The sequence below is a fragment of the Fundulus heteroclitus genome, chromosome 13 (genome assembly GCF_011125445.2).
Source record: "Fundulus heteroclitus isolate FHET01 chromosome 13, MU-UCD_Fhet_4.1, whole genome shotgun sequence".
Taxonomy (NCBI): domain Eukaryota; kingdom Metazoa; phylum Chordata; class Actinopteri; order Cyprinodontiformes; family Fundulidae; genus Fundulus; species Fundulus heteroclitus.
The window spans coordinates 29,789,720-29,807,751 of NC_046373.1; the positions used below are offsets into that span (position 1 = coordinate 29,789,720).

At 39.9% G+C, this 18,032-nt stretch overlaps 1 protein-coding gene across 1 annotated transcript; it reads right to left on the reverse strand.

The window, feature by feature from the left end:
• Nucleotides 1-2,974: 2,974 nt before the first annotated feature.
• edn2 (endothelin 2) lies at nucleotides 2,975-6,209 on the reverse strand. The gene is made up of 5 exons (XM_012873667.3): nucleotides 6,030-6,209; nucleotides 5,426-5,579; nucleotides 5,179-5,292; nucleotides 4,406-4,489; nucleotides 2,975-4,306 (listed from the first exon to the last, which is right to left on the reverse strand). Exons 1-5 carry the CDS (start codon nucleotides 6,094-6,096, stop codon nucleotides 4,240-4,242), a joined length of 486 nt encoding a protein of 161 aa, XP_012729121.2. The 5' UTR covers nucleotides 6,097-6,209; the 3' UTR covers nucleotides 2,975-4,239.
• Between the last annotated feature and the right edge of the window lie 11,823 nt (nucleotides 6,210-18,032).

Here is an 18,032-nt window from a genome sequence, read left to right on the forward strand (position 1 = left end):
TGTGGAGATCTTAAACTGCTGTTTACAGACGCTCTCCATCTGATCGGACTGAGATTTAGCTGTTCTGCATAGAAGAAACATTTCAGTCACTAGATGGGCAAAGCTGGTAGACGCATGCTGTAAAATACTTGCAGCTGTAGGTGCAGCAGAAGGTGGTTCCACAAAATATTGAGTAATGGGGGTGGAAGGTGGCGATTGACCTTGGGGTACTCCACATTTAAGTTTTTGAAGATAAGATTTTTCATTTTCTAACACTACAAATAATTTCCTGTCAAATATCTACTCAACCAGTTGTGAGCTGTCCCTCTTATCCCATAATCCTGTAATTTGGAGTAATTAAATGTGGCCAATGGTATCAAGTGCTTTTTTTAAATCAATGATCCTTCCCACTGTATATTGTTTCCTTTCTATCGGCGCTGAAATGTCTTCATTTAATTCAAGTAATGCAAGAGATGTTGAATTATTTGATGAAAATCCATATTGACTTTCACTCAACAATAACTGGACAAACCCTTTTTCAAGCACATTAGAGCTTTGAGATCAGCCTATAACTGTGAAACTATCACAACTTTTTAAATATTGGAATCACCTTTGCTAATATCATTTTATCTGGAAATGAGCCACTGTGGCTAGACAAATTACGAATGTAAGTAAATAGTTTAACAATCCAGTCAATACTTTTTTATGATCATCATATAAATCCTATCACTATCAATAGATGTTTTAGTTTTTCTTTTCCTTACTAAAGTTTAAATTTCCTTTTCACTTATAACTCCAAGAAACATTGACTGAAAATTCTTCTACCACCCTGAACATTTCCATTGTTTAAAGTAGCCAGATTTGATCCTATATTTACAAAAAAGTTATTAAATTCATTCACCACCTTAACGGTTACCATTCAAGGTTATTTATGTTTTTCAGAAAAAGCTTTCAGCACAATAAGCTTACTGAGACCTTGCTCTTATAACTAATAAAAATTCTCCAAGTTGTTTTCATATCAGCATTACTCTTTCTCTCTCAACCTTGAATTGTAGTAATCTTTCTTGATGTGTCTTGGTAATGTTATCAATTTGTTATATATATTTCATTTATGTCAAGTCTATGAATTTACTGGGAAGTCTAACACATTCTCTATATAACTTATTTTTCTTCTTACAAGAGTTTTCTCAGTCATCCAGAAGTTTACATTGACATTTTTATGTTTGCAAAACATCAATATAATGCAATTCTTATCATGTGTATGTATATATATATATATATATATATATATATATATATATATATATATATATATATATATATATTAGGGCTGGGCAACGATTAAAATATTTAATCGCGATTAATCGCCCTGATTAATCGCGATTAATCGCGATTAATCGCATTGTATTTACAAACTCCAAGAATGAATTCAAAAGTAGTGTAAAGAGCACTTTTATTTTAATGTTCTGCTGCCATATGAACAAAAGTGTTGTAACATTTGTACCACTTATTTTATACTGGATATTTTCAACCCATCTATTGAATTTAGTGCACTAGTTGATCTTTTCTTCATAAGAGAACAAGCACTGCAGCCAAAATATGGCCTTTTTTGACCTGCTGTATATTAGCCAGTCCCTAAGCTTGATGTATCATGAAACTGTTGACCTTTTGGGTTTTGTGGTTTTTATTTTATTATTACAATTTAATAATAAGAATAATAATAATAATAATAATAATAATAATAATAATAATAATAATAATAATGTTATGTTCAGTGTTTTTTCGCTAATCCACCTCTTATATATTTCAATCCTTATGTAATTTTGTCTGTGTTGTGTGCACCTGCCTGTTGCTTTAATCCTATAAATTTCCCCGTCGTGGGATAAAAAAAGGATTAACTAATGTTATCTTATCTTAAATAACACTTTTTAATATATGTACTGGGTTCTTTCAAGGTCTTAATTAAATGTTATGTGTGGGCTCCAGTAACATCCATCCATCCATCCATCCATCCACTGATCTACCTGGATGTTCCCTGGAGGACTGAAACGCCTCAGTCAGACACGTCAGTCTGTGGGTCTGTCGGGGCAGTGAGAGAAGTTTCGTCTCCTCTCTCCGTTTCTGGGGCTCGACGTTTTCATGTTTTTTCACGTGCTTAGATAAATTTGTTGTGTTTCCACTTAAATGAACCGGCTTTTTACAAAACATACAGCTTGATTTCATTTACGGTATTAAAATAAAGCCGAACGGTGCTACTTCCTCTGTTCATGTTTTTTCGCTGCTGCGTTCTCTCTCAGCTGTTTGTGTATTAAGTTTGTGTGAGAGCTGAGTGGGCGGGCCAGGCTGAGCCTGCGTGCTGATTGGCTGGCGCCGCTGAGCCATGTACGAGAGGGGAGGGGGAGCGAGAGAGTGCTGCCGTGAGACAGCGCGCTGCAGTCAGCGCGCGTGCTGACTGACACTGACTGAAAGCATGATGTGAGCAACATGCGTTAATGCGCGATAAAATAAATATCGCCGTTAATAGTCTAATGAATTAACGCGAAATTAACGCGTTAACTTGCCCAGCCCTAATATATATATATATATATATATATATATATATATATATATATATAATTTTTTTTGTGTGTGTAAAAATGTATCATGAATTCACATCCTTCACTCCAGTTTTCCTTTAATAGCTCATTATAGAATTTCATCATTGTCCGTCTGACCCTAGTTTTTTTTAACTATAGGCTGATTAGGAAACTCTTTTAACTGCATAACACACAACTGCCTTCAATTTTATTTTCTTATCGTTCACGAGAACGATGACAATAAATGGCAGAGAGCTCTTGAGCTATTTGTACAGCTTCTAGGAATATTAAAACAAATATTTGAAAAATCTGTATTTATATATATTCATAGTGCAAACACTCGCTCCCAATACATTGTCTCTTATTTCTCAAAGGTCTGGTTAGTGACACATCCATTCGTCAAAAATGAATTCAAGATAAATACTTCAAGGTTTTCTTTTATTCTCATAAAAAATTCCAGGCATCAGTTGTAGAAATATAAATACACTTCTCAATAAGTTAGGCAATAAATAAATTCTTCTCTTTACAAATATTGCATTCATATTAACTTACAAAAACAACAACATGTAAACTGAACATGATATTCAGCACTGGGATGATTTCTGCTTTGCATTGACTAAAATGTAACGTCTTCACTTTTACTCGCTGACTGTTGGGTTCGGTCAGACAGCCGATGGCGTTAATCGTTGTCTTATGCAGCCCACACATTAATGGCTTATTAATTACAGAGCAGGAGTCAGGAGTCATAGTTTCCCTCTGATGAACAACAGAGGAACCAAATGGACATTTGTTGCGGGGACAACTGGACATCATTGAAACTTTTTAGCTTATCTTTAAATAAAAACAAACACTTGCGGAATCACTACACACTCGCTGCATTACTGTTACTCAGCAACCAGGAAGTGTGCTGAGTGAGAGTGGAGGAGCTAACAGTGAACCTTGACTAAACTAATTGTTTGTGGCGTAAATCCCAGAGAGATGACCATGGCCTTGTGGGAAAGGCGTGAACTAGCTGCCATTTTCAAGCACCGCCTGATCTTTCTAAAGCTATTTCCAGGTTTGTCCTAAACATTAAGCAGGACAGCGGATTCCAGCTCTGATACAGAGGAATTTTAAAGCAAAGGAAAGCAGTGATATTCTAAATAATGCAGATGAAATAGAGTCTAGGTGACTCTAAGATGTAAATGACACAATTCTCTTTATAGCTCAAGTGCAAATTGACTATCCCAAAAAAAATGTCATACAGGCGTTTTGCTCCTTAAGCTGAAATTTCCGCCTCACGCTGATGTTTTTGACCTTTCTTGAATATCTAACTCTTCAGTGATATAGACATTTTTTAAAAGTGAGAATACCATGTTTACATATGTGATTTGGTCCGTTGCCCATCATCGATGGGGAGGTAAAAGGAAGATGACATCTTCACATATACTTATTCCTCCATTCAGGGTTTTTCACTCAGAACTTCGGAGTCTCCCAAAGCTTGAGTTCCATGTTGAAATAGTTCCTTCTTTTCCTCTTTTTGCTTTCATGTTTCCACTTCTGCTTCTGTAGAATTGGTAGTCCTTTGAAACCCCATTGCTGCAAGCAGAAGGAGTTAGAGGAATCTCCCTGGTCCGTGGAGGTAGGATCCATGAAGTCAGAACATCTTTTCTGTTCTTACATTCTTTTTTTTAGTCTTTTTGACTCAAGGAGAGTTCATGTTTGATGGCTGAATACCTTTTGCGATTGCCGTGTTGGACTGGACCACAGCTCTAAAAGATATGAAAAGAATCCTGTTTAGAAACGGTTATCAGGTTAAAAAAAAAAAAAACATAAAAGAATCCATCACAGATGTGAACTTTGTCATCTACCTTAAAGACGCCAGCAATCCTTTACGGTTTGTGCCGGTCCCTTTTTGCAATAAGTCCGAGGCATCAGTTCTGCTGTCTTCTGAGCTGTGGAGACAAACAATGTTGTCAATAAAATGATGACCGACACATTTTATCATCTGGATTTTGATTAAATAAACATGTCTTTTAAAAAGGCCAAACATACTGTCACTTTGCCACTTTCTCTCACTTTTTTTTTGGCAGCTTAGAAAATGAGACTTACAAACTGACCCTGCTTTGGCTGCAATTGTTCAGTACCACCTAGGCAATTTTTAGAAACTCTTAATGTAAATATTTTTGGACACTTTATGGGTAAAAGGCAAGACGTGCCTCGCAAAACATCTTCAAGGATAACATCTAGAGATGATGAGTAATTCATAGCTGTGCTTTCATGACCACAATAAGCCAAAGACGCAACAAACATTCCTTTTAGCCACAACAGAAATGTAAACTTTCCAAAAATAGCTATGCTGCTAATAATAATTGTCACTTCTATCAGTCCCCTCCCGAAAAACGCAGGCTTCACTATCTGCACCACCCTTGTACTGCAGTGCCGCTATCACAAATCCAATCTCAATGTCTTCTCCCTGACTCATCCCGTGTTGACATACTGTTTGGACGTATCGCTGAAAATCACGGCAGAAGTAGAAACTACTCTGATACTATCTGGCAAAGCCAGGATGGTGCCTCAAGGGGAAGGAATGACTGCCCTGCACGGTAGGTAGGTAGATAAAAAAAAAAAAAACATAACTCACCTTTTAAGGCAAAAGCCATGGCAGATTTTATCAGCAGGATTGTGGCATTCGCATCGGTTGGCTGACCGTCGACGGCGAGACACGGAACTCCCCAGACCATTAGGAAGGAGTTTACTGTCAAGGACAAATGAAACATTTCAGATGGTGGTAGCTGACTAAAATGCCTCTTGGGTTTGATTTTGATTGACATTTTTACACATTCACCAACGAGTGAAATCTCTCCTTGTGAAGTTATGTGGAACCTCACCTTGGTGTGTTGACCCAGATGATGTCCAGGTGACAGAAGTAGATGCACTCTCTGTCTTCCCAGTTGCTACAGGAGCAGCGCTTGGTCCTGATGTGGCGTGGATGCGGCGCTTGGACAGCCACCTCCAGCTGCTCTGACAGAGGGAGTCCACAGCCTAATAAGACACACCGAATCCAGCGATTAGAAAATGTGTCCGAAGATTTTGTTGATAGACTGAACAATTAAAAATAATCACATATAGATACAAATGGACCTATGCCTGGGTATCAGAAACCTTTTGCTGCTCAAATATTGTGGATTATTTAACTTATTCCAATTCACGCCCTGCACTACCTTGATAAGAAGAGTCCGGGTCAACAATGAAGTGCTGATCTGGTGTTTGTTCCCTAATAACAGGTGTATTTGTTATCAAAGCTAAGCTTTCCCTGGAAGTCTAAACTCTATTGGTCTCTATTTATACTCTGTGCTTACTGGTCAAAGTCTACAAAATGATATGAAACAGCAGCATATATATTTTCATGGACCATAAAAGTATCCTTTCATTGTCTAGACATCCTTAATCAGGCTAATTTTTAAGAGTTTTACTACCAAAAAAATAACTCACCATCATGCAGCGACATGCAGATGATGAATAATCCGAGCATCTTGCGCATGGACGAATCCATCATCATTCTTTGTAGGTTGAGAGGAAGTTTTGACGAGCAGGAGCAGCAGCCGCCAGTAGACACGCTCAAGGTGCGCTCAAGTCGCAAATGGGTTTTGGTGTCTCAAGGCTGGAGAGCAGCAACAGGTGCTTTGTGTTTATGCCACCGCCAGGAGCCTCTACTTATATCCCTACGGCTCCTCCTACATCTGTGGAACTTGGCTGTTGTTACACAAGATGCCGAGACTCCACCTGCCGCCCCCCCTCCGTCACACCGTCCTCAACGCGGTGACACACTGCATTCCAGTCGCTGAAGCGAAACCGCTGTCTCCTCCTGGAATTTCATCCAGACATTAATTTGGAAATTTCAATAACAAAGGCTAAAACACATTTGTGCTGTGCACTCAGGGTGGGAATGTTCCTAAATAGCTCCGAAATGATCATGTCTTCAAAGATAATGAACTTGCCATATCATCATCTTCTTTTATTCCATGGAATCGGTTGATAAACTCATATTGATCGTATAAGAGCTAGAGTCAGATTTACGGTTAGGATTATGGTCAGACAAAGGTTAAGGGTGGTTAACATGATTAATTTATAACATATCTGTTTCTGGATAGATTAAAATATTTACCATTTTAACAAATATACTGATTCAGTAAAGAATGTGGACTAAGCAGCAGTGGAGAGGAGTTGCGAGGGACCTTGTTTATTTTTCCTTCTCTCTTTGTTGCAGTCGACAGACGTGTGGATGGGACTGGAGCGCCAGAGGAAGAGATGAGCGGCAGCAGGAGCTCTGCATGTGGCTCGCTGCTGATACGAGGCTGAAAAGAAGGGCTGTCAGCACCCCCCGCAGGAAGGTGAGGTCATAGCAGCGTGGCCTCACAAACAGTCCCCGCTGCATGCAACACAATTTGACCTTCGTAGATAGCCAGCAGACTGCCAAATCAGCTCTCTGCAGCCCACGCACACCAGCGAGCACATTCTACAGGAAAACTCCACTGACACACACACAAACACACACACACACCCGCGAGCAAACACACACATACACACACACACACACACACACACACACACACACACACACACACACACACACACACACACACACACATCCGTGCTTTACATACTTACTGAGGATCTTGCATTTACTTCCTATGAATTCCATTCATTTTCAACTCTTTCCATGGCCTAATCCTAACCCTAAATCTAATTGGCATCCTAGTACTAACCCCTAGCCCCCAAAAAAGAGAGTACTAAAAAAAGGTCCTCACTTTCCATTAATGTCCTTACTTTGTTGGTAATTTATGAGAAATGGGTTCTCACTCAGATGTAAATACAAGAACACACACACACACACACACACACACACACACACACACACACACATTCCCTCCCCTCCTCACACAGATATCAGTGACCTGGACGCCCACACAGTTTGAGGAATTAAAGTATGTCATTCGAACCTTGTGAGTTATTCTTTTCCATTGTCCGCTGTAGAATGTATTGTATTATCCAGTTCCACAGGCATTTACCTGCAAAACCCATACTAAGTGAACATCTGATAATAAAATAGCAGTGGGAGAATGGAAGGGATTCCAGTCAAATAGCGCAGTCAGGGTAATGACACCTCCTACAAGACATAGTCCGTCTAAAATTAGGCTGTTTTTCATATTTTTTTTATTTTTTGCATGTGATGAATTTTTAGTAACGTAAAAAGTCCATGAAATCTGATTTGTGCGCAATAATATTTGTATCTAGATTCATTGGTCTCTCATAATTTGTCACGATCTTGGGTTTTTGTTTCGTTTTTGACTTTTTGGATTGACTATTCTGCTCCATGCTCCCCATTTCTCAGCCCTAGTCATTATCCAATCAGCTCTGCTGCCTCCCTACCACCTGATCAGCCCCATATATTGCAATTAATTAGTGACAACTGGGCTCACCTGCTCCTCTGTCTACACATATCTGCCTCAGCCATCTCTTCCCTGCCAGAACGTCTCGTCTTGCTTCACGCTTACAGCCACCGTGCCGTTACGAGTTTCTGCGTGTTCAACCCACACTGCTGTACGCTGCCTGTGTCTGCAAAGTCTGCCTTATTTTCCCCGTGAGTTCCTGTCGCTTGCTCTGCCCGTTTCCTCGGTCTGCATCGCCTGCTCTGGTTAGCCTCTGCTTTCATCAGTGCGCCAGGCCTGTCACTGCCTGTCACTCCTGGTCTGTCCGGTTCTGCCCTCAATCTCAACAAGGAGATCAGAGCAGCAGAGAGAAGAGGTAATGAGAAGTCAAAATGCAGCTTCTCACCTTATGCTCCTGCTTCAGTTTAGAGGACCATGAAAAAACATTAAAGTCTTCAGGAGCTCGTTTCCCAAACGCTGTCATGACCCTCGATCTAACTTATGATCTTATTAGCTTCCTCTGTTGGTTTGAAAACCAGCCATTCAAAACTCACCATAGGTGGGTAAATCTGGCTTCAGAAAGTAAACGTTTTCCTCCATCCTGTTCTCTTAACCAGGTGATTTTAAACCAGTTGTCGCAGGGAGCAATTGTCTGGTACAGTCATGCAATTGCACAGTTTATACATTGTTCTGTAAATTGACATATTTGCCTTTCTTGACTTGACCATTTCAATTTCATTAGACGCTATGTATGCTATTTGCACACTGTTTAGCTTCTAAGGAAGAGTTGATTGGTTCATTCAACTTGAATGAATTTTATTTATCTTATCTAATAAATGCAAAGCATTTCCCCCCTTCTGATAAATCATTCTCTTTTGCTGTGAAGCTCATTTTAAATGTAGCTTTTTCTTTTCATGGTGTGCTTTTATATTTTTAAGTGTCTCTTCTTTGAATGCTCATTAATTTTTTTTCATGAATATCTGATTTGTGTCTGTGTTACAGTATACGTGAATTCTGAGCCAGTGTCTCACCAAGATTTCATTATTACATATATATTGAAAATAACGACTCTTGGTTCTTAAATCTTGATTCATACTCAATTCCTTGAGGACTGGTGCCCTGCAACTTTTAGATCAAGTCCACTGGTTTAAACATTAGTTCCTGTCTATGCTGGGGAGCGGGAAATAAAAATGACTGGAACTAATCTCTCTACAGGCTTTTAACTTTCTTAACCTGGATTACCCACCTCTGCAACTCATATGAAAAAGGAACACCTGCACCTCAGACCAACAACCCTATAACCCCATCCTCTGTGCCTTCTGACCCCCTGCATTAAAGATCACTGATGAAGATGTAAGTAAGTTATTTTGCCATCATCCATCAGTCCATCCATTTCCTAACAGGTCTATCCCTCCTGGGGTCCCGAGGGGTGCTGGTGCCTATCTCCAGCCGTCAATGGGCGAGAGGCAGGGTACACCCTGGACGGGTCACCGGTCTATCGTAGGGCTTTTGCCATCAGAAGTGTGGGAAAGCCCTGATGATGTTTCCCTCTTCTGGTTTAAATCCCATCTGGCCTGCTGGCTCCAATCTTGCCTCAGATCTTCAACAAGTCTCTGGAGCTGCCAGAGGTTCCCAAGCACTCCATCGTCTCAGTCCCCAAGAAACAAATCAATATGGGGTTAAATTACTACAGACCTGATGTCTTTGGTCATGAAATCCTTTGAGCAACTGGTCCTGAAGCATCTGAAAGCCTCCTGCTGGACCCCCCAGCTGTTTGCTTACTGGGAAAAGGGGTTGGCAGATGACATTCAGCTTGGGGCTACACTTTATCCAGCACAGCCTTGACGACCCGGGGACTTACTCCAGCATCCTGTTTGTGGACTTCAGCTTGGCCTTTAACGTCATCAATTTAGAAATCCTTCCCCAAAAGCTCACCTAGCTCACAGTAGCAGCCTCCATCTGTCGGATGATCATCTTCTTCCTGGCAGACCGGCAGCAACAGGTGAGCACACTGCCTTCCCTCAACTCTGTCTGTTATGGATCATATGCGGTTGCTTGGAACCACCTGTTCTCAAGACCTGAGATGGCCCTCACACATTGACACTGTTTAGAAGAAGGCCCAGCAGAGACTGTACTTCCAGTGGCAAATAAAGAACAACCTTCAACAGTAACTGCTGGTCATCTTCTGGTCATTATTGTGTGATAGATAAAACAGGAAGGTCTAAACTGCAACAAACAATTAAGTTTACAGAGAAGATCGTCAGGGCTGATCTTCCCTTCATCCAGGACCTGCATAGGTCCAGAGAGATAAAGGACTGCTAACATCTCAGTAGACCCCATACATCTTGAACACAAACTGTTTGGACTTTTACCTTTAGAACAGCGCCACAGAGCTCTAGTTGCAAAGACCAGCTGCCAGTTTGTTTGCTGAATCAAATTAAATGTACAGTCAGATCAATCAGCTACACTGCTGTGAAACAAAATAAGTATATTGCAACTTCACAAGAATCTCCCCCTTTTTTTTCTCTCTCTACATAAAACACTGTTTTTATATTGTACACCAATTGTCTGTATGTTGCGAGCTCTGCAACTGAAGTAAAATTCCTTGATTGTGAACACAGCTATGGCCCAATAAAATTAATTCTGATTAAACTAAAACAGTAACTAAACAAATCCCTTTCTAGAGAAATATATACACATTTTACATAGATGCTTATAAAGGCATCCTATGTTTACTTTTTTAAAGGGACTACATTTAGGTCAAATTTTCAGTGAACAGAAACATCTGAAGTGACTATAACTTCTATTGATCTATTAGTGTTACAGAGAATGTAAGCATAAATGACATTACTTCATGCTGGACAATGCTAACATGTCATCCTTTGTGGATAGTCCGTGTTGTATTTTATTAGGAAATGAAAGAGGTGTTGATGCATTAGTTTTACACATCCTTTACCATAAATGGTTGTAAATTTCTGCAAGGCAGAACATAGACCAAAAGGCCGAATTCAAAAACAGGAAAGCCTGCAGTTGTTTAGTTAATGCTGGATGGAAAATCAAGTCGAGGAATTTTTACATCAGCACTCCGGTGGAAACGTGATAGATAGAAGGTGCTTGGAGAAACAACAGGAGGAAAAAACATGGCTGGAGCATTGTGTGCTAGTTTTGGAGGGTTAAGGTTAAGAGGAAATGCCACAGGAGTGTCAGAATGTGGGCAGACTGATACAGGACCAATCACTGGTTTACAGTGAGGTGAAAAAAAAGTGGTGATCTAGAGTAAATATTTGTCTGATGGAGAAATGGACTCAATCTGAAGGTAATCTTTGGCCCTCATTTCCTTTTCGCCTGCCGCTTGGCAGTGTGGCTGGGTAAAAAATGTGCTCTTATCTGCCCGTCACTTCCGCTTGTTGCTCAGGGAGAAAAAGGAATGTGAGGCGGCGTGATGACAAACAAATAGCGGAGCCACGATTTCAGACTCATTAAAGCGTCCTCAAGGCTGAGGTAAAATGCACGGTCCTCTGAGCAGCTTAAGGTTCTGATCCGTGATATGAAACTCCAAAATATTTATCGTAATAATTATTAGCCCTTTCCATGAGATTAATCTGCAATATTAGCTCCAAAGTTGACATACTAGCAAAGGCTTCTAAATGCCACCTGTCATGTATTTGGTTTTGCTGTTTTGAAGAATTCCTAGTCCACTCAGTTCATTGATATTATTTTTCTGTACAGTTCTCTGCAAGTTTGCCTCAAGTTAGTTTCCAGAACATTTTGATATTCAGAGGAGTTTGACTCAGTGGATGCAAGACATTTTTACCTCCACTGCCATGCTTCACAGTCGGTATGAGGTGTTTGTGCGGCCACACAGGTTCCCGCCAAACATGGATCTATGCTTTGGTCTCATCGCTTCAATGGACATTGTTCCAGAAGTCTTGCAGCTCATTCTGATCCAACTTTTCAAAGCTATATTGGTAAACTCTTACATAACATCTCCTGCCAAAACTCAGTATTTAGCATGCAAACGGAGGCCTGTAAAATCTGTCATTAATGTTAACATTTTGACTAGAAGATTGGAAAAGCTCAAAAATGTTTTCCAATGGTGAATTATTTTGGTCACAGTGAAATAAAGGATTGAAAACCATTTGTAAATGGCCTTAAACCCCTTTCCTTGTCGATTGGTAGTCTTCAAGATGATTGCTTATGTCTTTTTTCCCTGGCATTGTATTAACGCACACATGTAGGCTGCCAGACTGCAAACTGCCAGCTCCTGCTTTTCTAAAGGTAGTCACTTTTGCTAAATGTCTGTTGTTAAAGTGTATTTAAATTACCAGCAGCTGTCTGCTACTTTCCTTCACAAATCCCTTTCGAGCACCACTTTGTTTTTGTTTTTCATGATTTTCTTTCCCACGGCTGTAAAACCTGTCCAGGTGCTAATTTGCTACATATCAACCTACTCCAGTTGTTTATACAATTTATTCACCAAATCATAGATAGAAGACTGATACCATATTATATTAACTTAGTGTTTTCAGCTGATACACACAGCCAATAGTTTGTTTCATGTGATTCTAGATGTGTGGAAAACGGGTGAAACATCTTTAAAAAGGTATGTCTAGATGATGCCCAACAGACAATGTTAATGAGGAGACTAGACAAAGTAACAATCTTATCATGTAGAATCATCTTGTACACAGTTAAGGACGGCCTTTATGTCAGTGAAGTCAATTTCTTGAAATCTAATCTAAACATCCCACTGACAGAGAGAGTTTATGTAACCTTTAGCGTATGAGGAGCAGGTCGGTCCAACAGCACAGTGATCCTCACCAGGGTGGAAAAGAAAGCTGCAGTTATTGTCATTTTCAGCCATTAATGGTAAATAAAAGCCAGACTCTTCCACAACATAGGACTATTTCTGTAACATCTTTCCATGCTAAGTAGCATTCTTCAGACGTCTATTGTAAGGAATGCCGTTGTAAAACTGCACTGCAACGTGTGTCTGCTTTGAGTTGATTTGTTCTTATTAGTCAGAGTAGTAATAGTAAGACACGTACAGAGAAATGGCTGCACAGTCAGAACCAAACGGGTTTAGTGGGATTGAGGTTTAAAGAACTGGAAACAAACACGGAAGATGATAATTCATTCTAAAATGCATCTTCAATGTATATTTAACTTTATTATTTAATGACGTTTTTTTTTTTTTGGACAAAATTTTTTTTTCAGTCAAATTGATTATCTTTGCTTTAACCCCTGATCTATAGATAAAGTGTATAATTAAAGTTGTGGGAGAACAACTGTAGAGTGAATTATGAAAGCAGTTATGTGGCGAGACTATACAGTATGTGGGGTTGATAGTAACAAGATGCTGAGGAGGGATTGGATCCAGGTGGAGGTAATAGCAAGTGAATGGGTCTTTGGTTTGAGGAGTGTCTTCATTCTATCCAGTGGAGGGGAATTGGAGTGTGTGCAAGAAGAGAGCTGGGAGTTGAAGAGAACCCGCTTGAAGACGTCCGAGGGAAAATCCAGAAACTGCACAACACAAGGAAACAACCTTTGAAGGCGGAGAGTAATCAGGTTAGCTAGGCCTAGAAAAACGTGTAAAAAAATACTATTATATTTTGCTCAAAGAGGCTTGGCTTTCGTTACCAGGTAGTTTAAGCATCAAGCGAAGACTGGACATCTTAAAACAGAACAACAGAACCTAACAAGAATGCAAAACCATAATGAATAAACAGACTATGACAAAATAAACTCACTAACTGAACTGATGACATGCAAGCAGAGAAGTAAAGATCTAGCACAAACACGAGTAAACTAACTAAATCCATAATGAACAGAATACTAAATAATGACAAGAAACAAGAAGGAAGGAACAGCATCTACACGCTAAATAAACAACACTAAAAAGGTGAAAAACAGAAACGATCCTCAGGAACATAAACTAACAACCTAAACACATGGGGATCGGTAAATCAGTGCGTCGGCCCAGCATGCGGCATAGTTCACGAATCCGTTAAAGATCTGGTTATGTTACAACACTTTCGCAATGATGTCGGCTCTCTTATTTTTCTTTATTTTTCTAAGATAAAGCGGTGCACCATCAGGAATGTGAAACCACATCACAAAGCAACCTACTCTTCATCTTCATGACAAAAAAAAAAATAGAGAGAACAGGAAACAAACGTGGCAGCCGTTGGCAGAGTTTGAAACATCAGTGACTCACACACATAGGAGTACGGGTGAGTTTAAAAGAAATATGGGCTGAACTTCTCCAAGAGTAGATCAAAGTTTCAGATTGCAACAAACCCGCCAATATGTCAAACACAGAAAGTTAAACTGTCTTTCTGTTTGTTGTAAGTGATGAGGGTGTCTGCCACACCTGTCGCCCTTAACTATTTGAGGATGAGGGCAGCCGGAGTTGCAAGAGGAGACAAGTGATGTAAGCCCAGAAATATGTAAAACATTTACAGCTAAAGAGAAAACATGTGGTGCTTTCTTTTCAACAAATCATTTACATTACTTCCCAGAGAAAGTACCTAAAAGCATTGTCAGTGGAAGGTTATAACTTTGATTGATATACATTCGAAACACACTTATCTAATATCTATTGAAGTAAAAAAGACAATAAGATTTTTCAGTTGCAATTTTGTGTGAGTAGTCTTTCCAAAGCTCTTATTGGCCTGGATCTGAGTGAAGAACTTCTAGAGAGACAGGACCATTTAGTGACAGGGACTTTTCCCAAGTTCTCCTGTCTTCAAAAATTACCCCAAAACCAATACCTAAAATAAATCTTTTTTTTTTTTCTGAGACATTCTGTCTAGTTGTTGTGGGACGTGTTGTAGTTTAGTGATTCCTTAATTCTATAAGGCAGTAATTAGGTCTTGGTTTAACATGTACAAATGGGGTTATCCATGGTTAATTCATGATTCAACAAGTGGGACGATTCTATCTTTGACGTAGAGCTAAGTCCGGCCTTGTTTACACGTTGTTTCTAAAAATAGTATCATAAGCTCAGGAATGTTTTCGGGAAAAGGTTTTATAATCCATATGAACCCGCACAAATTTCCCACTAAACATTGTTTTAACTTGCCATACACATAGGGGGCAATGTAAAGCAAAGCTATGACCTATATCAGCACATCAGAATCCTTCAAAACAGCCACCTGGTCGCTCTGTGGTGGGAGGGTGTAAACTCAACATTTTTGTGTAGATGAAAGGCCAGAACGCACAGAAGTGTTTTCGTTTTCCAAAATACATGGCTACATGTGGACAAGGGCTCAGTTTTCAATATTTTCTCACGATTTGAAATCTGCTTTTAAGTTTTTACTGATATCAACTTTGTCAGAAATAAAATCCTTTTGATGACCTGGAAACATTTCAAGAATTTAATGAGGGATCAAATACTTTTCTTGAGACCAGCTTGAGGAGGTTGTGTTTTAATAGACAATTTAATTTTTAATTATTGGAATTCATTTCATTGCTATATGATGATTAATACCGGATAAATGAAACATCTTCCCACCCTCTTCTCTTTAATCTTCTATATTTGGATGATTTTAAGTGAAAACCAGAGATATTTGTTACTGCCTGTAATTATTTCTATATCATATGCTTGATCAATGTGATGTTTCAGTTGTTTCCATTGCACATTAAAAAATAGCGAACAAACCGGTCTTTTAGACGTCAAATGAGAAAGCCAATAGTTTTCTTTCACTTTTTTGGACAGTTAGTGTTTCCATACAAGCCAACTGTCATCATACTTGTCACAAGTGATACGGGTGTCTGCAAAAGCTGTGAGGATGAGGGCAGCTGGGGAGACAGGAGACAAGTGACGCTAACCCACAAAAATGCTATTCGCTTACTCTTTACAGGAGGATTGTTCAGGAATAGGTGGTGTGTTCATAACGTGCGCTTATGATGTTATGCTTATTAGGTAAGAGAAACTTGCCATGCCTCACTTTTGACTCAAGGTAAAAGAATAAAACCTAACAGGTGGCCTATTTCAATGTGTCACCGTCTCTTCAATAAATATGTCAACAAAACCGTTTTCCCCACTGCCTGAAGAATACAGCATGGAAACTGCAGCTCCACCGGTCAAAGCAGATGATTGTTCTGACTGCTGGAACAAGACAGGCCGCCACAATTTTTCTGCTCATTGGACCTGCCATGTAACTCACTAGCAATCAGATGTCCTCTTTTTCATCAGAATGGTTCTCAAGAGGCTAAAGCCCCATTTACACTACCCTTTTTTAACCGTGCCGAGAACGGTCCGAGCTCGGTAACTGAGATAACTATCGAGTGTAAATGGAACGCAAACTGAACTGAACCGTGCCAGACACAACCGAACCACGCTAAATCTAGTACTAGTTTGATAGAAGGGCTCGGTTCTCTGATAACAAAGAGCGCATGAGCAGACTGCGTCATCTCCTTAGCTGACCGCGTCAGCTGACTAATTTTGCGGTTTTCCGGCGTGTCTGGCTTTACAATTCACTTCAACTGTACACAATCATGTAGCATCCTGATCCACACTCCATTCCAGTAGTTGGCGGTAATGCACATCAGTAAGTTGCTTGCCAACCGCCATCTAACAGAGGAAGAAGAAGAAGAAAAACTGTAAACAACAATCGAAATCTTCTCAACACTACATTTTATAAAATGGCTTCAAAAGAGCGTGGTGCGACCTGGGATGACGCCTAGACTGAGGCTCTTATTGCAATTTGGGCGGAGCACGCCATCCAGGCGATGTTGGAGGGCACTAAACATAATCACAAAGTTTTCCTAAAAATTTCTGACTAAATGAGTGTGAGAAACCGAGTTCGGACCGATCCAAGCTCGGTCCGAACTCGGCATGGATCAGTAGGAGTCCCAGAGAATTTCAGTTTTCTTGCAAGCCCCCCTTCCCCTCTTCAGGTTTGTGTATTCACTCTACCTTGCTAACTGTCCCTATTGTAATGCAAATAACCTGTGACGGGTCCTAGTTCCTGAGCTGAGAACAGGTCATAGCCATGCTTTTCCAACAAGGCAAGGCAGAGCCTATTTATATTGTCCATTCACCAACAGACTCATTTATATTGTAAAGCTCACTAAGTGAAAGAAAGAACAACTTAGAGAATAATTGTATTTTGTCTTGTCTTGCCTTTTCATGTCATTCAACATTTCAGCTTAGAAAATGACAAACAGTATGACTTCAGTATTGGAGTAACATTTATTTCACCAAAGGAAAAGCACTCCATATGAAGCTACAATTGTCCCATTTAGCAGTTTCCACAAACCCAAGGTGAGTCCTTCCTGCATTTGCGACAGGTATACTTTGTGCAGTGCACACAACGCTCAGTGCTGTGGTTCCTGTTGCAGAGACCTGGCACTGTGTTGTTTTACCATGAGAACGTCTCTTCATCTCACGATGCTGTCTCATCTTTTCTTCTTGTATTGCCTTTTCCTGCATAAACCTATAACAAAGTTCATGAAATTGTCCATAGTTACAGTCCTGCCCTGGTCCATAAATGGCTCCATCAGTTTCACAACAACGTTCTCAGACAGCCTTTCTCCTGTGGGACGGGAGGGATCTTTTCCCAAATAGGGGATAGCATTACATTACACATGTATTTTGTGTCCAGATCCACTGCAATCCAAAACTTAATTCCAAATTAATCAGGCTTGGATGCAATGTATTGCAGAAAGGGACAACAAACCTTAAATAACTGCTCATTAACAGTAATATGTTGCCCTGGACTGTAGGTTTGTGAAGAACTAAAGGGGGTGGACCTGTTTCTGTTGAATTTGTATGTTATCTAAGCCATTACAAGGCCTTTGTTGGGCAGTTCTATAAAGCTTGATACTCCACATTACTCCAGACTTTTTGAATTGAGAAAGCTTTCTGGATAGGAAGCGAAACGTCTTCAACTACGGAAAACAAGTCCAGTTGCTTTGTTTTTTACTGTTTTTGGCCTGGACTGTGGGACACACACAGTTCTGTACAAACTGTTGCCAGATATTTGAAATAGCAGCAAATTTGTCAGTTTTCACACATTCCAAACGAGTGTCTTTGTTGTCGAAGCACGGATATTTCATT